The sequence below is a fragment of the Leucopleurus acutus genome (genome assembly GCF_964270905.1).
Source record: "Leucopleurus acutus genome assembly, chromosome: 2".
NCBI classification, from domain to species: domain Eukaryota; kingdom Metazoa; phylum Chordata; class Mammalia; order Artiodactyla; family Delphinidae; genus Leucopleurus; species Leucopleurus acutus.
In genome coordinates, this window is record NC_139143.1 from 50,297,384 (window position 1) to 50,324,613 (window position 27,230).

At 42.2% G+C, this 27,230-nt stretch overlaps 1 protein-coding gene across 1 annotated transcript in view; it reads right to left on the reverse strand.

The window, feature by feature from the left end:
* PTPN14 (protein tyrosine phosphatase non-receptor type 14) overlaps positions 1-22,190 on the reverse strand; it is a gene marked incomplete at both ends in the record, with an annotated part of 99,776 nt that extends 77,586 nt beyond the window's left edge. The window contains 2 exons of the mRNA XM_082832391.1: positions 8,142-8,311; positions 22,017-22,190. Coding sequence (XP_082688517.1) covers positions 8,142-8,311; positions 22,017-22,190 — 344 coding nt within the window. The remainder of the gene's footprint in view (positions 1-8,141; positions 8,312-22,016) is intronic.
* Between the last annotated feature and the right edge of the window lie 5,040 nt (positions 22,191-27,230).

A 27,230-nucleotide genomic window follows, 5' to 3' on the forward strand; every position in this document is an offset into this window, starting at 1 on the left:
CCATTTGAAATCAATGAATGAGTGAATAAAACGAATAAATGTACGTTTGAAAATCAAGGAATACACAAAGAACAGAAGTATTACCCTTGCTTAAGATTTCAAGTTATTTTCCAAACAGCTCAAGAGAAGCACATGATTTTTGTTTGCTTTTGAAAATTTCAGAGTAGATCATCAAATACTAGTAAATAGGGACTTCCCTCGTGGTCCAGGGGTTAAGAATCCGCCTTACAATGCGGGGGACACGGGTTCGACCCCTGGTAAGGGAACTAAGATCCCACATGCTGCAGGGCGACTAAGCCCATGCACCACAACTAGAGAGCCCACGTGCCTCAACTACAGAGCCCGCAAACCGCAACTACGGAGCCTGCACGCTGCAACAAAGAGCCTGCACGCTGCAACTAAGCCACAACTGAGCCAAAAATAAATTAAAAAAAAAAAACAACTAGTAAATACACATTAACCATACGATTGAAAATGAGAATCTTAACACTTTAAAAGCAAAGGGGTTTTTTTTTTTTTTTTGAGGTATACTATTGATACTTTACCTATTTGGCAGAAACTTTGCTTTACTAATGGTTAAAGCATAGAGAAGCATATCTTGCTTTACAAAGGGTGAAAATCAAATGTCAGATGCATTAAAGAAACCTAACATTACATGAAGGCTCCTTTTGAAACATGAATGATGCCACGGACCTATTTCCATTTGAAATTCCAATTTTTCCATTTATTATAGAAAACCTACAATAAATAATAATAATGTCAAGTGATATTATTAAAGAACACTGATTTATTTTACCATTTGTTTTCTCTCCCCTAAAGGGAAAGAATATCAAAGAAACACCCAGATTGTGTTTAAATGTTAACTTCATTTTATTTGTGTAGACCTCATTGTTCTACTGGCAGTGTGTTGCCTAAATAGCTATCTCCCTACATATTCTTGCAATCTGTATCTTTTTCCTGTGAGAGGAAAGAGAAGGATAAAAAGTAATTCCATGCATCTGGAAGACTTGGTATGATGAGGTAGGAACTAAGGTGTGCTTTCGATTTAATTAAGAAAAGTATAAACTTTGCGGACTCATCTTCTTCAAAGCAAAACATGAGGAAATCCTAGTTGAGGATTGAGATAAGCTAATTGATCAGCTTCCCTAAAGGAAATTCAACTGATTTTATAACAGTTCCCCAAACTCTGCAGGATTTTCCGGTAAGTCAAGTCCAGGAGCAGAAATGGTTACCAGGATCTCAATTTTATTTTCATATTTGCAGAGACAGTGAAAATTTTATTTGTGTTCCCCCATGGTTTTTGTTTGTTTGTTTGTCTTTTTACCTTTCCTCTTTGATCACACCCATAACAGAAGACTCAGATCTACCCAGAGCTAAGAGCAAAAGTCACAAGGCAACAATAAAACAAGCAGAGATGAACGAACAGGGATGGAGGTAGGAGGCTGTCCTGGGCAGGACTGGCTACAAAATCTGCAGAGTCTAGTGAAAAATGAAAATGCAGCGTTCATTATTCAAAAATTAAGAATTTCAGGGACTTCCCTGGCGGTCCAGTGGTTAAGACTCCGTGCTTCCACTGCTGGGGGCATGGGTTTGATCTCTGGTCGGGGAACTAAGATCCTGTGTGCCCCGAGGCGCAGCCAAAAAAAAAAAAAATTATTAAGAATTTCAGAACAGCAGCAGTGCACTGAGCCAAGTGCAGGCTTTTCTGAGCGTGGGGCTCCGTGCAACTAACTGCACAGGTCACAGGTCCTGGAAGACACTTACCAGGCTCCCTGGGTAAGCTTTCCAAACAAACTCCAATAAGTCAAACATGTAGAGATGAAATAAAAGCTGCTTGGAGATACAGCTCTTTTCAGGAGAGAGAGGACGTGTTGAGATCTGTTCATTTTGTACTCCCACTGACTAGCAAAGTGTCTAACACGGAACAGGTACTTAAAATAAAGGCTGAAATGAAAAATAATGCAAATGGCAACTAACATTTTCATCAACTCATCTCCTTTGGGAAAGCAATTCTCGCCTTCAAGATTGCTCTGCTTGTTGCAGACAGCCATTTTCGTCTCTCATCTCATCATACATGACATTAGCCACACAGCATGATGTTTGAGATTGAATCCCAGTATAAACAGCATCTTAAAATATCTAAAATATCTGGCAGGAACAACTCTGTTCTCAATCATCAACAGAGAGAGAACAAGTTCTCATTCACCCGCTGGAGCTGGCCAGGAGGAGGATTTGCCATTCTCAGCAAATTATATTATCCACGGGGAATTCATGCTGAATTTTAAGTCTGATTTGAAGAGAGTCCCTATTTCCCAGCCCACGGGTAAACTTTAAATAGCCATTAAAATGACATTTCAAAATAATAAAAGAATTCACAGAACCGGGGAACAAAATAAATGGTGTTGTAAAAGGAAATGGAAACGTTACCATAATTAGAGCTTTTAAAAGAGACATTTTAAACACTGGTTGAACACTGACTTGTTTATAATAGCACTCAAGGCAGATGGCAAGAGACTAAAAGGGAAACCATAGGTATTTACTAGAAAGGTAAGGTGAAGAGAGCTTTTGTAAGGTCATTGGAACCACTTCTTGAAACCTAGTTTAAAAAAAAAAATCAAAATACCAATCTAACCTTTATGGGGATGTAAGGCTTCACCTAATCTGGCTTTGCCATCAATATAATATGCCAGAGGCCCAAACTATGTAATTGGAAGAAAAGGGGGGTTACCACTGCCCCCCCACCATAGTCTAACAATGTAATAACGTAACTGTCTTGTCACTCACCATCACAACAAAAATGCACTCACGCTCTTTATGGTACCTAAACAGTGCAGCTTTCAATGTGGGCATTTATTTGCAGTTAGTGGAATGACACGCTGTCCGGTAAGTTCTTCCCAGACAGGAGCTACATTTAACATTGTAGAATGCCCCCTACAAGCCCATACAGAGATTAAGTATTTTTCAAAATCCTTCTGGAAAGAACTGCTAGGCAGCTTTACCGAGCAGACTAGAATATAGCCTCATAGTCCAGTACTTTAGAGAACTTGAGACGTGTAAGGAGAACGGTGATTCCAAGAGTAGAGTGACCCACAGAGGCTGAGAAGTGCAGAAAACACAGAGGCAGCACCCTCTAGATGGAGAGAGCTTGGAACAGGTCCCACAGACCCGAAGTTTCCACCAGAATTCCACAATGTGTCAAGACGGTCCTTGGCCGGTAGAGCAACTGTGCTGGCCACAGCAGTGGTTCCACTGCTTTGCATCAAAACGATGCTTACCTCTAGGAAGGCGGATGGCCGCACCTCAACAGCAGGCTACAAATGTGTTCTGGAAAAGTAGGAAAGGTTATCTGCCCTCATTAGGACAATTAAAAGCTCCTTAGCACTATGCAAACAGACCATTCAACAGGGATAAGGCAAAGACAAACATGTTCTGATAACAGAAAAATTCCCAGAATTGAAAATTTTAGAAACCATGTATGCAGTCAGCAACTTCAACCTTGAAGCCAATTCACTCTTCAAAAATGACTTTTTCTCTTAAAAGTGTTCTCTTTAGTATTGAAAAAACTAAAGAGGGACTTCCTCACTGGAGGAAGACTTGGAAAAACCCCAGACCTAAACGAAAAGCAGTGATCTTGGCCAACAGCTTTCTGGTTTCCCCTGGCTATTATTAAGGATCCTTCTGTTTGACTAAGAATTTCTCCACCTCTCACAAACCATCTTTTTTCTTTCTGTGTCCAGAAAAAATCTGAAAGCCATGTGTTTATAATGAGCCTGTTGCTATGCACATCATTAAAACACATTACAAAAATCTTTCCTTTGAGTCAGGAGGAGGACAGGATGGGGGAAGATGAACTCCTAGCCAGAGTCCCTTTGCTGAGCAGATAAGCTGGCAAAAAGGGAGATGAGAAACAAAGCAAAACGGAAAAAAATATGGTGGTCCCATCCCTTGAGTCATTTTAACCAAAGGAGGAAAACTAACATTTTTAAAGCGCCAAGGTAATGTATCTTACAGTTTGGAACAGGGCTAACAAACTCTCTTCCTAATCTCTTTAATTCCTATGGTTTCATGACTCATCTTCCATCTGTCTATTAGTGTGTCCTTTTCACCAGCTTTTTCACACTTCTGTAAGACTATCAGGAGTTTTGTTTTGTTTTGGTTTTCCCCTTTTATGTGTACTTCTGTGTGTATTCTCCTTTTGATATCTTTGGTCTTCTATTCAGTTACCACCTAAACGTAGGTCCTGAACTGTCCATGTCGTCCCCTACTCCCCATAGTATCTTGGCCTTTTTCCCTCACTTACGAAGAGATTTGTTCTGCAAAAGTCATATCCTGGAAACGAGATGAGACAAAGCATATCAAAATTAATGTCAAAAAACAAAGATTCTCGATTTTCTAACTTAAAAAACCTGGACTTGATAATCTTAAGTCAATCACCTTCTTAAACAGTTTGCAATCAACATTCTTCTCCAATTTTTGTTGTATTGTTCCAAATACTCTGTTAACCTGCAAGTTTTCAAGCGTAGACTGTCTGAAGATGAGAAATGAAACATACGTCTTTTAAATATATCTTTCTTTCACCCCTGTGTGTCTTTATATGGGTTCACACACATGCATGCACACACACACAGAGTATTAATTCCAAGCTCTTTATCCTTAATCAGAAAAGAAATGGCTGGTCCCGACTAATGCTATAGAACCTGTTTTACTCTCCAAGAGAAGTAGCCAAACCATTGCAAACATGTGTTGGGTGAAAACAACTGTGGTTGGCTCCAGACAAAGGCTTATTTTTTAAGCACAGATGGTTGAATGGTTGCCTCCTCCAAAGGGTTGCCCACAATGAAAGACAGATTTCTATTTCTAATCTATGCAAACATCTTACTCTGCGGGGCATCACAAAGACTAACTGTTCTGTGTCAGATGCTGCGGACCCCAGGTGCTCTCAGAGAAGCCAAAGCCCACCTCCACCTGAGATGCCTGGTAACTCAGGTAACAGGGGCTGACTGGGGAGTGAGCCACTAACCAGCTCCTCATGAATGCTGCCGGGCGCCCTCTTTCAAACATTCCTCTGGAATCCCGCCCCCCACCCCCACCCCGGCTTCTCCTTGGCTGCTCTGCCTGGAGGACAGTTTCAATATTCAGTTGAGACCCCAGATGCTTCTAAAACCTCCCAGGAAGGCTCAGATTTCCAAGGGCTCCTGATGACGATTGGTAGCACTCGTCACCTTGAATTCAGCTCTTCTATTCATCTCTAATATCAAACCCAGAAATCTTGAGCACTTAAAACTGTTATTCTGTTCAAACCAGTCTCCTTTACCCTCTAGTCTATATGCCTAAAACCCAGGTGAGTCTCAGTGGATCACACCTGGGTCATTGTTGGTGTCCCTCAACCTTCCCAAGTATATGTATTCCTTTTTTCTTTCTTTTTTTTTTCCCGGCCATGCCGTGTGGCTTATAGAATTTTAGTTCCCCAACCAGGGACTGAACCCGGGTCCCCCCCAGTGAGAGGGCTGAGTCCTAACCCCTGGACCCCCAGGGAATTCCCTCCTTTTTTCTTTTTGTTCTCCCTCTATCAATGTTCCTTTCTTTATTTACAACACTTTTCTCTATTATTTCTCCACCTCCCTTGCTCTGACCCCGCCGCCCCCCCCGCCCCCCCGCCCCCCACCCCCCCCCAGGCACATTCCAGTTTTACGGCCCCTTGGGACAACAAAAATTCCTGCAATGCTGGGGGTGGGGTGGGGGAGGACCAAAAAAACCTTCATGCAAACCGGCTCCTAATTTTAAACATCCTTTCCCATAAAGAGAAGGTTATACCTGAAATCTACATAGGTTAGTTCCAATGTTTAAGTCTAAAAAATGTCCTTCAAAGTTTTGTATTATTTTCTGTTAGTTTTTCTCATCAAACTACAGTAACAGAGTTTGCTTCAACATCCTGTGTTGAAAAACCCTTCTTTCCTTCCTCATCAAACTTCTTAAATGAACCAACCTGAGCAAACAGAAATTCAAAAGTTCCTACTCTATACCTCAGGTTCTGAGATTTAAACACTTTTTGTTTCAGCTTGTAAATGCAAATACTGACAATCAAATAATGCAGCATTTAGTTTACTTATCGGGAAAATCTAAAACTGTAAAGAGCTTTAGAGGTTAACTAACTTATTGATTCCCAAGTCTGAATGAACATCAGAGCTACCTGAGGAATATTGTTTATTTTAAACAACACATCCTCGTGAACCCCAGTCTGAGACATTCCAGTTCAGACTTCTGGTGCGGCCCTGGAATCCATATTTATAATAAATGCTTCGGGTAATTATGATCTAGCAGGCCCTGGTCTGTTTGAGAACCACTGATGATTCCAACATTCTTCCCAATATGGCGGTCTCCTCTACAAGACACTACATGGGCTATCACTCTGTGCTACAATATTTTCAGAGACTGGGGCTCTTGCCCTTTTATAAGTCTGCTTACTCCACTTTTACATGGCTTTATTATTAGAAAGTCTGTTCTTATGTCGAGGCAGATAACCGAAGTCTTTCAACTCCTTGAACTTCATTATTACCGGCCCTAATTTTGTGCCCTGGAGCTGACACAGAATTCCCTCCCCATGAGAGTCCAAAGGCAGCTACTGTACCCTTGCAAGCCTTCATTTTTCTAAGCTTAAACAAGGTTTTTTTTCTTTAACTTCATAAAGCACAATTTCTGAGTCCCTCACCATTTCAACTGCTCTTCCTGAACAGACCTTACAGAATAAATCTGTCTAGAGGAACACCACTTCATTTTTTTTTTCCTTACGGGCTGTACTTTTCCCAATATGCATTAATTTACAGTCCATGTTTCATCCTTGGCACTCATTCTCTTGCATTTAATGGTCCAAGAGCCATGAATCAGCAAGTATTTCTTATTTACCCTAATGCTGTGTTCCTAACACTGTGTAAAGTACTCAAGGATTCAAAAGCTGGAGGAAATCATCTTGCTTTGATTTGACTTGAGGAGATTTGAGGAGATAATTTCTTGGACAGAAAGGACTTAAATAAATGAAATCACTTGAAAACAGTGCACGGTGGTACACCATCAAGTGCTTCAAATGAATGACACCTGAAAGACTGACATAGGTTTCCTGGGTCAGACTGTCGGCTCTCTCATGGCCTGTGTTTATAGAAATACCACCTATTTAACAATGATATGGGTTAAGAAAAGAAGAAGATGGACACTATCACCTTAAAATGTAAACAAAAATTTCAACTGCATCCTTATTTCAGAAATTTAAAATCTAAGAAATGACACATGGAATAATCAAGTAGAATACTGTTCCTTCTACCTGGGATGCCGCTGACATTGCTTCCCAAGCACTCTGAACGCCATGATCCAAGTAAAAGGCTTAAAGTAGAGGGTTTATGCGATTCCCTTCAGTACCGGAAATAACAGAATGATAAGGAGACACCCCCGCCACCTGCATATTTGAACGAACACCAACAAAAACGCACTCGTTTCATTCACAGAATCGCAGACTATCGGAACGTTTGGGACTCATTCAAATCCCTCACTTTACAGATGAGGGGAAAATATCACTTCAAAGATGGCACATGGTTTCTCTCCCAGGTAAAGTAGCCAATGAGCAGGAGGGCGGGGCTCATCCCCAGATCGCTCTGCCCTTGGCTTCCTGCCTCCTCTATTCAACCCACGAAACCAAAACTCTTGCCCTCTCAGCGCTTTCCTCAACTCTACTGCCATCTTCAGTTACCTTCTCAATCCTCAAATCCAGAGTCTGATGATGCATTTTGTTTGGGGACATTCTGAGGGAAGGACTGGACCAAACGGTTTTAGGGGGTTAATTTTTCATGAAATCCTAGCCTATTGATTTTACCCACAGTCTATGCTGCTAGACACAAAATTCTACGTGCTTCAGGGTCACTGCTACCTCACTAGCAGTATAGGGAGCCGCTGGGGTTAGCTACATGGATTCAAACAAACATTCTAAAGCTGCAAAGCAACTGGTAAACAATTCCCAACTACGCCACCCTCTTCCCCCACCCCCCCCCCCACCCACACACACACCCCCTAAATCAACCAGCTCATCTACTTCATCTGAAGCCTCACAGTTAACCCACAGCCTACTTGGAACACGGAGGAAAAAATGTACCTACCTTGTGGCCTCTTGCTGAAGCCACGACACATTTGGCACATAAAACATGACTCCAAAGAAAAGCAGAGGCTCATTAGCAAATTTGTCCAGATGTTTCTTCAGAGGTTTCTCCAGCTCCACCCATCGTGCTTGCTGGCTCTTGCTGAGAAACCAAAGGCCAAAGTAGTGCGTCTAGATAAGAGGATAAAACAGCGTCAGTTCATGCGCACAAGGGGCATTCTGAGGCCACACAGGAAATAAGACTCCAGCACCTTTCCCCCTCTGGTGCCTCAGCCCGCACACAAGGATCCGGCTTTTACTTTTGAACTTTGGGACGCATGAAAAGAAACCACAGGTGCCCAGTACTGTAATCTACCCTGAGTCTCCAGATGCAGCATTCCTACCCATTGCTGCTGTTTGTACATGTGGGTACTGATGCACCTATGCTAGGTAAGCAGGGGTGACGCAGAGCGGGGACGGTGTGGACTTATTCTAAGATCTCAAGGCTGACTTCCCTGTGCTAGTGAAGCGCAGGAGCAGAGGCAAACACAGCTCTCTCACCTGCTACAAAGTGACTGACTGTTCAACTCCAAAGATGAAACCTTCTGCCAACGTTAAGCTTCAGCAGTGTAGATATTTTCATACAGTACCGGATTGGAACAGAAAATTGATTCACTGTTTAAGCTTTAATGAGGTACTTTTAAAAAACATCGGCCTCGACCACTTCATTATACATGAACTGCGGGGAATCTCTCCCCGGCATTAAGCAGGGAGAGCGGAAGTAGCCCCTCTTCACAGCTGCCACAGGAGCCCCTGGTGGCTGTTCTTGGCAGATGATGGGGGGATTTGAGAGATGAGAGTGAGATTTTCACCCTTAGACTTGAAGCCTCAAGCAGGTTAGTTTTGAACAACGTGCTAAATGATTAAAACAGGTACTTTTATGCATCCAATCCTGTCTTTACATTAATTCATGCTAGGATTTCAGGATTAGCACAACAGTCGCTAAAAAATAGATCACTGCTTTTGAAGCATTCTTTTATATTTCAATTATAGCCTAGAATGGTTTACAGCACACCTGGAAAGCCGCCTTCAAAGGAATCATTTCGTTACAATGTTTAATTTCCAAAGGCATTTTTGCGCCGACCTTCCCACTCCAGCCGGCTGCCACCTCAACAATACTATAGATCAATCCCCATCACCACCCCACCAAAATCTGTAATCAAGTTTTGACTCTGACTTTACCAGAAAACCAGACACATCCTTCCCTACATAAAGCTGCAGACCCAAAATACTCTAAAGGATATTTTTAAACAGGTGTACTTTCAGATGGGACCATTTCCTCCATGATTTTCCGAAGGGCAAGTCCGTACCAGAAATCTATGCATTTCTTGAGCAACAAAATGCCAATGAACAGAGCCGAGGTTATATTTCTATCAACTTGGACCAACTTGCTTGAGTGAATTCTGACCCTATTGTTCATTTCCCAGCTCCAGTGAGCCCATTAGTTGTTCCAATGGGACTGATGACGTAGGAGAAATGAAATGTGGCTGAACAGAGAGAAAACAGGCTTTGAAGTCAGTTTATCTCCCAGCTTTTACACTCTCTGCCTTGATAACTTTATACAAGTGATGGAGCCTCCGAGGGTCTCAGAGCTTTCTCATCTGTACAATGGGGATGGTGATTACAACCATCACCCACAGGCCGTTAGGGGTGTAAATGAGATAATGCCTGTCCACGTGTGCGTGGCCCACATTAAGTAACTACTTCATAATCGGTGACTTCGGTTGCTGCTCCTATTATCACCACGATCATCATCCTCAGTAAGTGAAGGCAGGCAAGCCTCAAGAATCTTTGTCATCAGTGCTATTGGCATCTCTATCGACCACAGAATCAGAAAACAGAAGTTAAAAGACGCAGATGTAGAGAATGGTCTTGAGGACACGGGGAGGGGGAAGGGTAAGCTGGGACGAAGCGAGAGAGTGGCATGGACATACATTCACTACCAAATGTAAAATAGATCGCTAGTGGGAAGCAGCCGCATAGCACAGGGAGATCAGCTCAGTGCTTTGTGACCACCTAGAAGGGGTGGTATAGGGAGGGTGGGAGGGAGGGAGACGCAAGAGGGAGGAGATATGGGGATATATGTATATGTATAGATGATTCACTTTGTTATACAGCGGAAACTAACAATACACTGTAAAGCAATTATACTCCAATAAAGATGTTAAAAAAAGAAAACAGAAGTTATCTAAAGATAAAGGAGAAAAAGCAAGCAAAAGCAGAAGCTGGAAGGCCTATAAATAACACAAAAATCTAAAAGGTATAAGAAAAAAAAAAAATCACAAAGCAGTGCCTCCCCGAAGATTTTCTTTAGAGTCTCATTATAGGTGTTTATGGGACACTGGAACATCACTCTGATGCTTTCCTAGGGGATCTATCATGTGGGCTTAGGCTAACCTTAAAATGAGGCAATCTGGGTACTTAATAAACCGTCTGAAAAGGGTCCAAGGCAGTTCTGCATTATAACTGAATTCCTTCATGGAGCACAGCGCCATATGAGGGTATTCCACCATATTGTAGATGGCTAGTAATGAGTTTGCATATGATAAATGAGGTAATATATGTAAACAGTGACAGGCTATTGTGATAATTATTTTAGTTGAAAAAGAGCCCTTTTATAAGCATAGGTGGAGAAAGGGAGGGCAAACTTTGCAATTGCTTAACAAGCCAACCATGATTTACTATCTTTCACTAAATGGAGTCTTCACATTTGGAGGTACGATTTTATGGTCCATACTTCATTCAAATTGTAACATTCACTCAAATTAGTAACATTCAAACTATAAAGGGTCCACAGTAACTGCATAAACATTCTACAATTGATTTTGAAAAAAAAAAAAAGATTTAACTTTTACTTCTCCTGTGCTTTGAAGGCCGGTATTTTAAATTTCCTTTTCTCATTCCCACCCAATCATTAAACCAGAACTGATCTCCCCGCTTCAAAAAAAAAACAAAACGCAATTTCCCTCATGGCGCAGTGGTTAAAAATCCGCCTGCCAATTCAGGGGACACGGGTTCAAGCCCTGGTCTGGGAAGATCCCACGTGCCACGGAGCAACTAAGCCCATGCACCACAACTACTGAGCCTGCGCTCTAAAGCCTGCAAGCCACAGCTACTGAGCCTGCGTGCCACAACTACTGAAGCCCGCATGCCTAGAGCCCGTGCTCCGCAACAAGAGAAGCCACCGCAGTGAGAAGTCCACGCACTGCAATGAAGAGAAGCCCCCGCTCGCCGCAACTAGAGAAAGCCCACGCACAGCAACGAAGACCCAACGCAGACAAAAATAAATTAATTAAAAAAAAAAAAAAACCCTGAGAAAGAATATTCCATGGAGTACACATACATGCATGCACAAAGATACATTCATGCACACGTGCACACACAGAAAAGGAAGATGATGAGGTACAAAAGAAATCATTGTATGATAATAGTCTTGAGCCATAATTAACAGTACAGAATTCCAAATAACAAGGTAAACCACTTCCAATGCCAAAACCTAATCCATGGCGTAAGCTATTTTTGTTGCTGCAACACAGTCTTTTCCAGAGGACACAGGGTATTTCTGGGTGACTCACCATGCATTTATCCAATGAAACAATTATTTAACTATTCAAAAAATGGGGTTCCAATGCAGAGGCAGGTAATCTGGAGGACACAGTTTCTACATACTACGGCCAGAACGACCTAGTTTTAGAAGTGCTGTATTGAGTTATTTAGGAGGAAGGAAAGTTCATTTATGAGATCCCCATCCGCACACTGTTTTGTGAAGCTCTGCCCCAAGTAACTTTCTCCATTCCCCCCCCCCCCTGCCCCCCGTTCTTCCCCTAGCCACATCCCTGCTCTGGAGTATTCAATGGAGGAGAAAGACCCTGTCTCAAAGTTCTTACCCTGTTCTGTTCAAGTTCACAAGGCAACACATTTATTCAACACAAAATTCATCACAGGAAATGGAATCAGAACCTAACCACTCACTTAAACTAACATGTGCACCAATCAACTTCCTGTGTACCAGCCAAGGGGCCATTACTCCCATCAAGCCCAGCTGAGACCACACCAGGCCTGTTCATAAGCGACTTGCCAATTTCAACTCCAGCTGAATTCTGAAAGCTGCGCTTCACTGCTAAACACTGCCAGATGGTTGAAGGAAATGTGGTGGATTCCAAATAGAAATGGTAGAAATGGCTACCTCCTCCATGACCAAAAGGATTCCACCATATTGCCCAAGAAAATGCCTGAGACACTTGTTTGGTTTATCTCCAAAGCACCAAACATAAACCAGGTCCATCTAATCCTCAGGATACCTCTGTGTGAGCTCTAAATCCCATTTTATTTCTCTAGTTTTCTTTAGAAAACAGCTCTGGTGCCATGAATTCTGCAATGAGTTCATTGCAATAAGAAAAGACAGGGCTTCCCTGGTGGTGCAGGGGTTAGAAATCCGCCTGCCAATGCAGAGGACACGGGTTCGAGCCCTGCTCCGGGAAGATCCCACATGCCGCAGAGCAACTAAGCCCATGCGCCACAACTACTGAGCCTGCGCTCCAGAGCCCGCGAGCCACAACTACTGAAGCCCGCGCTTAGAGCCCATGCTCCACAACAGAAGCCCCCGCTCGCTGCAACCAGAGAAAGCCCACGCGCAGCAACAAAGACCCAACTCAGCCCAAAATAAATAAATAAATAAATTTATTTAAAAAAAGAACAGAAAAGACAGAAGAACCGGTTCCCAGGGAAAGGAACCACATCTCTGAATCAATTGCTAAAAATGCAAAAATGCATTACTAAAAAAATAATGTAAGAAGAGCCACATAAATTGTCATTTTCATATGAGTAGTTTCCTGGTTTATTTGGTTTGGAGTTTTGCATTTTAACAGGGAAGGATAAATGTATGTGAGCCCTCGAAAATAGGCTCGTTTCTTCAGTGGCAGATTGGCATGTGAATCCTTCAGTGTCATAATAAGAGCCCTCTTCCGGTATCATGAAAAGATTGCAGTAAATAAGGCCTTTAAAAACAGTTTGGGATGTTTTTGATTGATTTCTTCATTTATTTGTAAATATGGTGTTATCCCCCACAGTAGCTATTAATAGGGAAAGATATTTTTTGAGGGTCTTGTTTTTCTAGTTTCATGACAATGACACAGCTTTAATGCTAACTATTTATAAGGGTTACAGACACAGTCTTGGCAATTACTAGGGATTAAATCCACGATCTTATCTCAAGCATTCTGAAGAGTTAATCATCCAGAAGCAAAAGTTTAAAATACTTTCCATTAGGTTGTAATAGGGTCCCTGTCGTAGCCAGTATATTTCAGTTGTAAATTTAGAAACAAAGAGGTTGAGACACCTTCACATAAAATATATAGGAATTACATACAAGCATTCAAACTTTCACGGAGGCATGGAAAATACTCCAAAAGGTGACTAGACACAGACTCTGAAAACCGCACTTCACGCAATTACATTCCAAATGCTTTGGAAAATAAACCACCATACATCAGCTGGATAACTGCAGAAAACAACTTGTGTGCAATCAACCTCTGCTCTGGATAGTCTGGGATTTCTATAACTGGCACGTCTATAATTAACAACTGCACCATCTTCATTTTCCTAGTCAATCTTTTCATAAAAGTACAGGAAAAGAAACTGCAGAGTAACACAGACCCAAGAGGCAAATCTCATAGCCAAGAAAATTCACTCTTCTGAGGCTGCACGACTCACTCGGAATATACAAAAAGATGAAGACCAGGGGATTACTTCACCTACAATCTCTGTACCTAGAAAACAGACACTAGCACCAATTTACCTTACAGTATTGACATTAAGCTAGTAAGATTTCACATCATAATCTTTACAAAGACAAAAAGCAATGCAAAACTCAGAACTTTCCCCAGCAGAGTACTCTTCAATCAGTTCTTAATTATGGTTGATTATTTTAGTTCTCTGCAAATACAAACATATATGGATATGCTTAAGCTAGCTACAAAATACAGCAAATTCCACTATTATCTGACAGGGCCAGGGAATGAAGTGTTCGAGTACTCCCATTATCACAGATAAATTTCCAATTCCCAAAAGATTAACATAAAATCAAGCCATAGAAATGTCCTTAATGTAAGTTAGCTTTACTCTGATGAAAGGAACTGCACGTTAAGATTCTGTACCTTTGTAAGCTCTAGCCATTATGAAAAGAGCAAAATGTGAGACATTTCTACCATAGCTGATAGCTCTGGATAAATCAGCTTTCAGTAAAGATGAAAATATAAATTTGCAAAAGAAAAGGGGAATAACTTAGAGGATAATCACCAACGCTATGAAATGGTTATGGATTATTTTAGGCTCCTTTAAAAACCAGGGCTCTTAGTTTACCCTTAGAAGAGGCCCAAGAGTTATCAAATTTATTCTTCCCCAAAGTGCTGAATTTCCTAATAAAGCAACAGTTCTCTACCTTGAATAGAGTATAGCCATGAAAAGTATTCTCACGTACCTGTGTAAAATTATTTATCCCTCCTCCATTTATTATTTTTTAATTAAACGTAGAGTCACGATTATCCCTAAAGGAAATAATTCTAGCATATTTTTATGTTTTATTGGAATTCTTTATATTCCTTATTATTATTAACATGGCCTCCTTGCTTTTCTTAGAACAGCAGTGTTTAGTAGAAATATAACGTGAGCCAGATATTTTTTTAAATGTGACCTGAATTTTTTAAAATTATTATGCTAACACTACTTCATTTTATTTATTTATTTACTTACTTACTTACTTACTTATTATTTTGACTGTGCTGGGGCTTTTTTGTGGCATGTGGGATCTTTGCTGCAGCATGCATGCAGACTTCTTAGTTGCAGCCTGCGGACTCAGTTGCAGCATGTAGGCTTCTTAGTTGCAGCCTGCAGACTCTTAGTTGCGGCATGCAAACTCTTAGTTGTGGCATACAAACGGGATCTAGTTCCCTGATCAGGGACTGAACCTGGGGCCCCTGCATTGGGAACACGGAGTCTTACCCACTGGACCACCAGGGAAGTCCACGAGCCACATGTGTAATTTAAAATTTTCTAGTAGCTACATTTAAAAAGTACAAAGAAGTAAAATTAATTTTAATGAAGTCTGTTTAAAGAAGTAAAATTAACTTTAATAAATTTTACTTAAAATGGTATAGGGACTTTCCTGGTGGCACAGTGGTTAAGAATCCACCTGCCAATGCAGGGGATACGGGTTGGAGCCCTGGTCTGGGAAGATCCCACATGCCGCTGAGCAACTAAGCCCATGCGCCACAACTACTGAGCCTGCACCCTAGAGCTCACGAGCCATAACCACTGAGCCCACGTGCTACAACTACTGAAGCCCGCATGCCTAGAGCCCGTGCTCCGCAACAAGAGAAGCCACCGCAATGAGAAGCCTGTGCACTGCAACGAAGAATAGCTCCCGCTTGCCGCAACTAGAGAAAGCCCACATGTAGCAAAGAAGGCCCAATGCAGCCAGAAATAGATTAAAAAAGAAAATAAAATGGTATATTCAAAATATTATGCTTTCAACATGTAACTATTATAAAAATGACTGAGATATATTAACTTTTTTTCATAGTAGGTCTTCAAAATCCGCTGTGTATGTTATACTTACTGCACATCTCAGTTCAAGCTAGCCACGCTTCAAGTGCTCGATAGCCACATGTAGCCAAGGGCTATCCTACTGGGCAGCACAATCTGAAATTAATAACTGTTCAAGGAACTGAAAGATTCTGGCTCAGTGGAAGATCACAGCTTCTAATGATCAAAGCCATCTAAAAATGGAATGAGCAGACTTACAAAAGGGTGAGAGCCCAGACTCTGGAGGGACTGTAGGGGGTCTAGACAGCCTGAGTGGTATCTTATTTTTTTTTTTTAACTTTCTATTTTATATTGGAGTATAGTTGATTAACAATGTTGTGTTGGTGTCCGGTGTACAGCAAAGTGATTCAGGTATACATATACATGTGTCTATTCTTTTTCAAATTCTTTTCCCATTTAGGTTGTTACATATTATTGAGCTGTGCTATACAGTAGGTCCTTGTTGGTTACCCATTTTAAATATAGCAGTGTGTATATGTCAATCCCAAACTCCCTAACTATCCCTTCCCCCGACCCTTCCCCCCACCCCATAACCATAAGTTCTGTTCTCTAAGTCTGTGAGTTTGTTTCTGTTTTGTAAACAAGTTCGTTTGTATCATTTCTTTTCTTTTCTTTTTTTTTTAATTTTTGGCTGCGTTGGGGTCTTTGTTGCTGCGTGCGCCGGCTCTCTCTAGTTGCAGCAAGTGGAGGCCACTCTTCGTTGCAGTGCACAGGCTTCTCATTGCAGTGGCTTCTTTTGTTGCAGAGCACGGGCTCTAGGCGTGCGGGCTTCAGTAGTTGTGGCTCATGGGCTCTAGAGCGCAGGCTCAGTAGTTGTGGTGCACGGGCTTAGTTGCTCCACGGCATGTGGGATCTTCCTGGAGCAGGGCTCAAACCCGTGTCCCCTGCATTGGCAGGCAGATTCTTAACCCCTGCACCACCAGGGAAGTCCCTGTATCATTTCTTTTTAGAGTCCGCATATAACATACTATATTTCTCTTTCTCTGTCTGACCTGAGTAGTGTTTTGCAGAGGAGACCGCCATATTAAGTGCTTCCTATGTGCCCAGCACTGAGATACGGTGGCAACTTTGCAAAAACTAACTCATTTAATCCTCCCAACAACTTACGGAGGCTGCTACTATTACCATCTTCATTCACAGATGAGAAAACAGAGGCACAAGGTGGTTAAGTAACTATTCAAGATCACACAGCAAATCAGTGGCAGAGCCAGGATTCAAACTCGGACAGTTTGGTCCGAGCTCTCATTCCTAGCCACTAAACTCTGCTGTTTCTCCATGTATTTATTTTTTAAAGATAAGGTTAGTCATAAGGCAACATTGTTTTAGCTATTTCTCTCGTAATCTAGGGCCATGATTTTTCAAGCCACGTTGGGGTGTGTGTGGGAAGGGCACAAGGAGATGGGGCTCCAGATACCCTATCCACCCCCTCAGCAAACAGAGCAGCTCCATTTTACATACTGAAGTTCCACCTAAGATTTCATTTGGGGAAGAGGAAATCCATTGATCCAAACATATTGTAACTATATTATCAGAATTCTAATTTTCTAAGCCTCCTATATCTCCCGAGCCTCTTCCTTTAAATAGAGTTCCCAGCCAGAAACTCATACCTAATATTTTTTCCAAACTTATTTAAAACAATTAAAAATTTTTTTTCTTAAGGGGTTCACGTTATTTCCTCTTGCCAAGTTATTGTTATGCCCACCTAATTAGCATCTCTGTTCCTCCTGTCACCCAATCCCCATTGTTTTTCGGCTATTTGGTTCTTTCCTTAAAACTCAAGGTGATCATGTCATGCTTCACCTTGAAATCTTTTTATGGCTTTCCATCTCCAGGCAGTGTTTTATTACCCAAACGATTCTAAGAGTATTTACTAGAAGGCTAGATTAATTGTGAAACACTGAGCTCAACACATTTATTTTTTTAACTGCAGAACTTATGAGAGTGTTTCCCAAAGCATCTTACCACATCCCCTTTCTCTGCCACTACATATCCCTGGGAATTAGAATGGTGGAGTCAGTCTACCTGAATTGGAGCCAGTCCAGTGACTACACTGTGGTCTCCCCATCCATAAAATGGGGACAGCAAGAGTAGTCACCTGACAGACTTGTTAGAAAAATTAAATGAGGTGATCTATGAAAGGCGCTCAGCAAAACAGGTGGTACATTAAAAGGTGGTGATTATTTTAATTATTTTTGTGACACATTTTAGAAACAATGTTCTACTGGATCTAGTTAAAACTCCTTAGCCAGGTACATCAAACCCTTCAAAAGCAGACTCCACCTACCTACCCACACTCCTATCCTCCCCTCCATGATCCCTACACACACACACACACACACACACACAAATCTGTGCAAACTGCACTCTGCCCTTCCCTGAAAATTCCATGTTCTTTCCTGTTTCTGTACCTCGGCACAGGCTGTTCTCTTTGTTTTGTTTCTTGTTTTTCCTATTCTCCCAACTCCAGGGTTTCTGGGAGCAGGGACCCTGGCATATTCTGCTTCCCCAGGGGATGACTGTTCCTGCTAACTAAGCCAGGCCTGGGCACTCTGGATGCCATATGAAATGGCAGCACAGCTGTGTATTCAAAACCAAATTTGACCCTGAAAACGTTTAGCATTATCAGTTCAGGGATTTCTGAGCACGATCCACCTGTTCCCTTTGCTTGGCCCTCGCAATAAACCTTTCTTTGCTCCAAACTCGGACGTTTCGGTTTGTTCGGCCTCACTGTGCATCGAGCACATGAACCTGCATTCAGTAACAGGAGGATAAAGTCACACAGGACACGGTCAAATACTAGCAGAGAGTCAACTGAGACCTCTGGTGACCCAAGGTGACTCAGGGTGACATTTCATTTTGTTGGTAGAGGAATATGTGTTTAACGCTGAAACATGTATACTTTTCAATTCATGTTTGCATATAACATTTGTTTAAGAAATCAGTTTATTACATTAAAAAAAGAGTTTACCATATGGACACACGTCATTATACGTTTGTCAAAATCCACACAATGTACACCACCAAGAGTGAACCCTAACCTACACTATGGACTTTGAGCATATGATGTGTTAATGTGGGTTCACTGACTGTACAAATGGACCACTCTGGTGCGGGGTGTCGACAGTGGGGGTGCCTGGTGGGGAGGGGACAGGAGGTATAAGGGACTCTCTGTGCTTTCCACTCAGTTTTGCTATAAACCTAAAACTGCCTCAAAAAATACAATTTTTTTTTTTTTTGGCCGCACCGTGCAGCTTATGGGATCTTAGTTCCCCAACCAGGGATGGAGCCTGTGTCCTGCAATGGAAGCATGGAGTCCTAAGCACTGGACTGCCAGGGAATTCCCTACAATCTATTTTTAAGTTATCTAATAAAACATAAATTGTAATTAACATAGATCAAAAATTAAATCAAAATTAGTTTTCCTTTCCTAATATAAATCTACCGTCAAGTTTAGGGTACACCTAAACTACAGAACACTTCTAACGGCAAAGCCAAAAATTCACCACACTCTACTTTCCAACACTTCATAAAGACTAAACAATTCATTGTATCTTAGAGGAATTTTTTCTTTCTTCTCTAAAGCACCATCAGCCCTATTTGAAAAATGACCCACATCCAAAGTCAAGTGAGTGTGGCAGACCCTGTGTTCACACCCTCCCCTCTGCTCTTGGGCGGGGCATGCATTCCTCCTTGAGGTGTGTCTGGGCAAATGAAGAACAAAGTATTACATTGCTCTGTCTCATCCTTCAATTCAAGAGGACTTTCTATAGGACTGTTTCACAAAAGGCCAATACCTTCAATGTGATCTGTCACAGAATGAAAGCATAAAACCAAAAGAGAAAGTGATGTGTTCTAATGTGGATGCACCTGTTTAGAGCATGTCAAAATAAAGCCAACATTAAACGCAAACCCCATCTTAGCATTAGAAGATCTGGACTTCGCTGCTTTGTCCTTTGTGATGACCCAGTTGTGGGATAATCCAGGGTTGACCTTTGCCCTCTCACTGAGAGAAACAATACTCTGCTGGAACTTAATTATTATTATCATACACATCTCCAGACGCCCCTCACTTTGCACCTTACACTCTGGCTTTACCTGGTGATTCACAGAGATGCCTTCTCCCCATGCCCAGAATGACCTGCCTTCTTTTCCACCTACTGAACTCCTGGGCATCCTTCAAGTCCCTGTTCAAAATACGAGGGCTCTGTTCATATTTCACTGAGGCTTCCTCTCCCCTAGCTAGGGCTGCGGTGTTCAGTGGAGCAGGCCGTGCACTGCACAACTCTAAGGAGAGCCACTGCCTTTCAGGCCAGCCCCTGCATTGCATTTAGTGTGGAGCACATTCAGTCTTAGCTGGTTTTTACAGGCTGGATTCCTCTATTAGTCTGTGCATATCTTGAAGGAAAAATTACAACTTATTTATCTTAGTTTCACCAAGTCCCCAAACAGTGTCTGGAACATTGCAGTTATTCAGTATTTTCTTTAACGAAAAAATGTTTTTCAAAACTCTCAAATTGGAACAATTATACATTATTAGACACAGCCCTATGCATTTACCATACTATATCTCTTCTAATATTTACAACAGCCCTGTAAGGTAAGTGAGGTGAGTATCACTATTCCCATTTTATTGCTGAGAAAACTGATTTCCAGAGAAGTTCAGTAACTTTTCCAAGGTTACCTAGTAAGTGACAGAACCATAACTTGACTCAAGTTTAAGACTCCAAAGCCTGCACTTATACCTACTTAACCACATACTATACTGCTTCTAATGCATGCAAAGAATATTTAGCTGTTCTCATTTAAGTTACTGGGAATATTCAAAAGTAAAACCACTGCATATATTTTCAAATGATCTATAATGAAAATTTTTATGAGAATTTAGACCAGCCTCTTGACCAACTGACGACAGCATCAAGGTTTTTCCTTTATGCCGATACACATACATATGTTTAAATATGTGCACCCTAATGTGCTACCAAGAAGCAAAAAGGAGCCAACTATCAACCAGCAAGGTCAGAACGTTTCACATGTGTATTGTGCCAGCTACCAAGCTACATATACCTGTTGGGCAGGACAGTCTCCTCCGCAGGAAGATAAATGTCAAAGGAAGGCCTGAACACTGAAACCAAAGCATAAACACGAAGACCAGTAGGAAACAGAAGTGCTCAGGTGAAACCGTCCCCCAGAGGATAAGAGGCAGCCTGTGGAAGATGCCAAGCGGAGAGGAAGACCTTCCTTGACCCCAACTCCTTTGTGCAAATGGAAAGAGGGTGGATCCTGAGAGGTGAGTAAAGAGATCAAATAAGATCACTTTCAATAGGGACCGCTCCCCTCTTCTGCATCTCCCTGAGAACTGGGCAATGGTGTCACAGGGCCCAGGACAGTCACAGAGCTCTTCCTTGCCCTCGGGAAGGCTTGACTCTCAGGGGTCTGCCGTCATTTCAGCACTGGCAACCTTTCAACCACACCCCCTTACCTACCAGCCCATACGCCACATGCGATATGCTCCCAAGACACAAATGCTTGAGGGAGTTTCTCTCAAAAGTCCCTTGTCCTAAATGTCTGTAAGACTGAAAAAAAAAAAAGCAGGGCTTGCTGGTTACAAAGGGCACATTGCTCTAAGAATCTCTTCTAAAGAGAGATAACGTGATTGTCTTAATGGTGAACCCTGGGTTTGCTTAAAGCCCAAAGAAAACAAGGTCATGAGGAATCTTAAAAGGAACAAAACCCCCATTTTACAAGCTCCCACAAAAAAATCCTCGCTGGTCATGCTCACTTTAAATGCTCTTTCTTTTTTTCCCTCTTTTCCCTCTTTGAAGAGGAAAATATGGAAACAAACAAAAAAGCAGCTGCATCCACCACTTACGTGGTTTTCTCCTTGATATGCAGCCGGAATGCCAAAACCCCAGCTACCCACTTGATTGTTTTTAAAGAGAGTAAATGGTTTTGGGGAGGAGAGTCTCATTACAACCTCCCTCATGGGCTGAAAGCAAAGGGGTGCTGCCACCCCCAGCCCGTGCCCCGTGCAAACTCTAGGGGGTGTCCCTGCTTCTCACAACATCAGAGCAGGTGTCTGCATCCACTGAAAGGTGTTAAGATCTAGGCCACGCTAAGAATAACAGGATGCTTCGAAACCAGGCTGAGGCTGAAAAGCCTGGCAGGTGCCAAGAGAAGGTGGCTGGTCCCTGGGGTCGAGCTACGGCGCATCCACCCACCACGCTTGCACCCTTACCTCCCGCAGCTCCAGCCTCTGGGCCACCGCCTCCAGGCACTCCTGCCCCGTGCTCTCCACAGACAGCGTGCACTCGATAACGTTGCTGTCCAACAGGCGGATGCGGGTGACAAAGCAGTTCTTGCTCAGGACGTTGTAGCGCCGGGTCCGGCGGAGCTTCAGACCGAAAGGCATGGCTCTGTGGCCCCCGGATGCTGCCCTCCTGTCCTGACGCCCACGCCCCTGAGACGGCCTTAGCAGCTTTGTGACTGGGCGATGACACTAGCACCCGTGCTCCTCCAAGTGCGGAAGAAGGCGTCCATGCCCGGCGTGGCGCTCTGGAGGGTCGCTGCAAACAGAAAAGCAGCAGCAAGGTCATCACCTGGAAGGGAAGCTCCAGGCGGCACATATTCCACACACACAAGCATATGCCCCTGATAGATGAATGTCCAGATTCAAGAGCCAGCAGACTCTGTTGCTCCCAAGCGCCTTGGTCTAACCCGTGCACTTGACCTTACCTTATAAGGGTGATGTGATAAGATCCACTTTATGGCTAGAGTAACTGATGCTCAGAGCGATTAAAAGAACTCATCTAAGAATGCACACAGCAAAGCCTGCATTCACACCAGTGTCTATGTGACTTCGATTCACATGCTTTTTTTCATCGTACAAGCCTGTCTGCTCAAGAAAGCAGGAGTAGAATTTGAACTTTTTTTTTTAATTTCTAAATATATTATCTCATTTCAGCCTCATTAACAACCCTCTGGGTGTCGATTGTACGATCCCTATTCTAGAGATGAAAAAAGTGGGGTTCAATGATTTAAGCAATTCCCTGATCCTGAACGTAAAATCTTATCTTATTCCTCACTCTTTGTAACATTGCCTCTTTACTTCCATTAACATTATTTCCGTTTATTTTAATTTTTTTTTTTTTTTTGCGATACGCGGGCCTCTCACTGTTGCGGCCTCTCCCGCTGCGGAGCACAGGCTCCGGACGCGCAGGCCCAGCGGCCACGGCTCACGGGCCCAGCCGCTCCGCGGCATGTGGGATCTTCCCGGACCGGGGCACGTCCCCCGCATCGGCAGGCGGACTCCCAACCACTGTGCCACCAGGGAAGCCCTTATTTTAATATTTATACTTATTTTCTTATTTACTTTATTACTGGATGATAGAAAATGGAGTGACTATGCATTTAATTATTAACTAATTATAAATTAGTAATTAATGATTAACTACTCAGCAACTTTCTTTTTTCAAAAAAAATTAATCCATGAATTTTTTAATGCACTTAAAATCACAACTCTATCCTTTTTTCACCAGATATTTAGACAGATGTGGGGAACCACCCTACAATCATTTTGTTCCTTTACAGAATTCTTGATGCAAAAGCCCATCACCAAATTACAGATAATTTAACTTACTAATAACAAGATTTACTGACACCCGGATGTCCCACCAAATGGCAGCGATGACATTACTGCCATGGACAACACGAGAACAAAATAACAACAGTAAAAGCGGCTTTACCATTCCGCCCTGTGCCAGCAATTCTCTCACTGGGAGGCTCGTTAAACTTATCTTCCAAAGAAGCCAGAAATGTCCACACGGTCTCTCTGTTCAACTTTCTGTTCTCCATGAAGTGCAAAGGACTATCTCTCGCTCATATGATTGTTCTGTTAATTTGATTCCCTAAGTCAGGCAGCCTTTATGCCCTTTATCCACAGAATTACCTCTGAGCGCCCTGACACTTGGATAGACAAACAGGAATAATTACTTGTAGGCATTCTTGCATTCATAAGTTAAATGGCTTCAATATTTAGAAATCACTCCTTGTCAGTACCCCCCGGCCTCACAGAGGTTGTCAGGACACAATCCTACAACACAGTAAAACACACTCCTGAGACTCCCTCGGCCATTCTTTGATGCCTGCCCTCGGCACATTCCTTAGCGTGACAGGTACGTGTTTTATGATGGCTTAAAATACATATGCTAAAGACTTGGGCTTGGTAAAATAGATTAACATTTCTAAATCACTTTATGTTGGCAGAGTATCATGTTTACCTGCAAGGTAGGCCAACCTGATGATCTCCTGGTATCTGCAGAAAAGAATATGGAGGGACCCACCCAGAAGAGAAAAGCAAAAGAGCATCCGAATTTAAATACAGAGTCCTTAAGAGTTTACTACTTCCACATTCCATCAACTTGCTAAAACACAGGGCAGAAGACACCAAGATTCAACTCCTATATTAGCTAGAGAGCCTCAAAGAGAGAAAAATATTTGCTCTGTGGGCACAAGTCACATTTCTCATCCTGGGCCGGGCACTTTACATTCGGGTGTGTCTCGCCTTGAACACCTAGGAAGGAATGTGGCTGGCTTGGTGCACTTTTATCCCAGGCACCACTAAACACAATCTCAGCTACATATTTGACATGACACAATCCACAATGCAGTTAGTGAGATAAAAAGTAAACTGCACAACAATGTGTACAGATGATCAGTTTTTATAATAAATAAATAAATGGGAAAAAATATGTTTCCCCAAAATGACTGTTATCTCAGGGCTACATGGGGATGGTATCAAACGGAACTCTTATTTTATATTTCATACATAGTCATCCCTCTGTATCCGCAGGGGGATTGGTTCCAGGATCCCAGCAGATACCAAAATTCGAGGATGCTCATGTCTCTTATATAAAATGGCATAGTGTTTGCAAAGAACCTATCTCGTATACTTTAATTCATCTCTAGATTACTTATAATACCTAATACAATGTAAATGCTATGTAAATAGTTGGCCAGCTTGGCAAATTCAAGGTTTGCTTTTTGGAACTTTGTGGAATTTTGTTTTAAAAAATATTTTCAGTCCAAGGTTGGTTGAATCCGCAGATGCAGAACCTGTGGATACAAAGGGCCAACTGTATTTCTGAACTGTTCTAACATTTTACAATTGCCTTATTTTTGTAAATAAAGATTCTTTTAAAATATATTAGCTACAGAAAATATCAGGTGCAACATCTGACAATCTGGCAACACATCTCCTAGAAAATACCTATTTTAGGTTTAAAGAACTTTTAAAATCTTCAATTTGCAAGACACTTGCCAGGTAAAGTGTCAACAAAAACGTTATAAGAAAACTGGTCTGGTCCCTCTAAAAGTCAGTGTCCCGAAACGAGAGCTGAACAGGAGGGATTGGAGGCAGGTTGGTCTAGAGTAAGAGAAATTCCGGAGTTATAAAAGCAAAATGCAATGTGTGAGCCTTAAGCAAACCCAGGTTGGAAAAAAATAGTTATCAAACACATGAGACCATCAGGGAAATCTGAAACAGAGAGTAGAAATGAGATGATACGACCATATGCTGGTTAATTTTCTTCTGTTTTTAATAGTGGAATTGTGGTTACGTAGGAGAATGGCTTTAGGAGATGCCAGTGGATATATTTAGGGGTAAAAAGACACTCACGTGACGAGAGGAGGGAGAACTGCAATTGAGCTGAGCGGTTCTCTCTAAGAGCCAAAGTTTAATCTCAGGGAACAGAACATTCACAAACCTTGGTGTGAGAACTGGATTCACCCAGAGAGGCCTGGAGTGAGTGCCCAGTTACTAATCCTCGGTTTACTCATCTGGAAAGATAACCTCTGCCTCAGTCTACTCATCTGGAAAGATAACCCCTACCCCAAGTTTGTGAGGAGTTAATGAGAAAATGTTTCCGGGGTGCGCTCAGTAAGTGTGGGCATGTTCCCTTCCTATGCCCCTCACAGTGAGCTGGGTTTGCTCAAAGGATAGCAGAGCAGGTGTGAAAAGGACTTGAGTACCTTGCCACCTACTGTGGACAAAGCCTTTTAAATAGAAAAAAGGCAAAACAAAGAATATAGAGTTTAACATGAAACAACGACAATTCCACAGGGAAACTTGACCAAGTGTAAAACGAACCATGGACTCTCCCAGAACTGCTACCTTGTCATTCCCCCAACTGACATCTGGAGCAGAAAGGAACTGGTCATTCGACGAAATGTCCCATTATGAGCCCATTCTCAGTGGGTTAGAAGACTGTAGCCTTCTCCTTAATCCCTTATTTCAGTCAATAACATGTGTATAGTGTCTGGTGTCAGCAACTGGCTTTTTGGGTTTTTTTTTTTTTTTGGTAGAAGATTGATTCTAAACTGCCTTTGGGGGACTTCCCTGGAGATCCAGTGGTTAAGATTCCATGCTCCCAATGCAGGGGGCCTGGGTTCAATCCCTGGTCAGGGAACTAAGAGCCCGCAAGCCGCAACTAAAGATCCCACATGCCACAACATTTAATTAACATTTAATTAAAAATAAATAAATAAATAAACTGCCTTCGGTCCTATAATCCACTAGGCTGTGTCTCTACAGCTGCTAGCGTATCCCAGTCTCTCTCACACTGAAGAATCGCCCATAGGTGTCTTGGTTCCCAATCAGAATCCTGAAGGGAAAGATCTGTGTCAGATTCTCTGTCAGATTCAGCTCTGTGGTCTCCTGTGACCCTAAAGTGGAGTTTTGTACATGGCAGAAAGCTAAATAAATATTTGTTGTTACAACGAAAGAAAGAGTGAATCCTAAAAATAGTTGAGATTTTGAAACCAAGGTAGGACAGGGGCCTCCAGGTGACCCCAGTGAAACTTGAGGAATCTGAAGCCTCAGATAGGACTGACTTGGAGGCGCTTAAGAGAGGCTTAAAACTGTGGAGAAATGGGATGAGAAGTTATTCAGCTCACTGGTGCTTTTTGGGGAAAAAATTTTACCCAGATTTTGAAAAGAACATTCCCACCACCCAAGTTTCCCTTCTCCAGCCCTTAATGTGCCTTGTCCTGGGGGTGGTCTCGAAGACTAGAGAGATGCCATATCCCCTGGAAGTTCTGTGAGAAAACTACAGAACTACCGATTGGATAGTATTCTAGTGTGCCCACGACTGCCGAAAGCAATTCGTTGGGATATTTGCTGGGTAAACACCACACTTAAAGGCCTTTTATGGAACAGGCAACAGTGAGAGAGAACATACAGAAAGCTTCAAAGTCACTTCTAAAACCCTCTCCTGACTAGCCCATCAGATTCCCCAAACCTCTAATATGTATATATCCATCTTTGACTATCAGCTATGAATTTCCAGTACCCTGTACTCTTCTTTTTCCTAAACATATCAATGAAAATCCTGCAAGCTGAAAACACAAAGCAAAGACAGCTTTCTCATAATACAGAAAAAAGTATTTGGCTGAT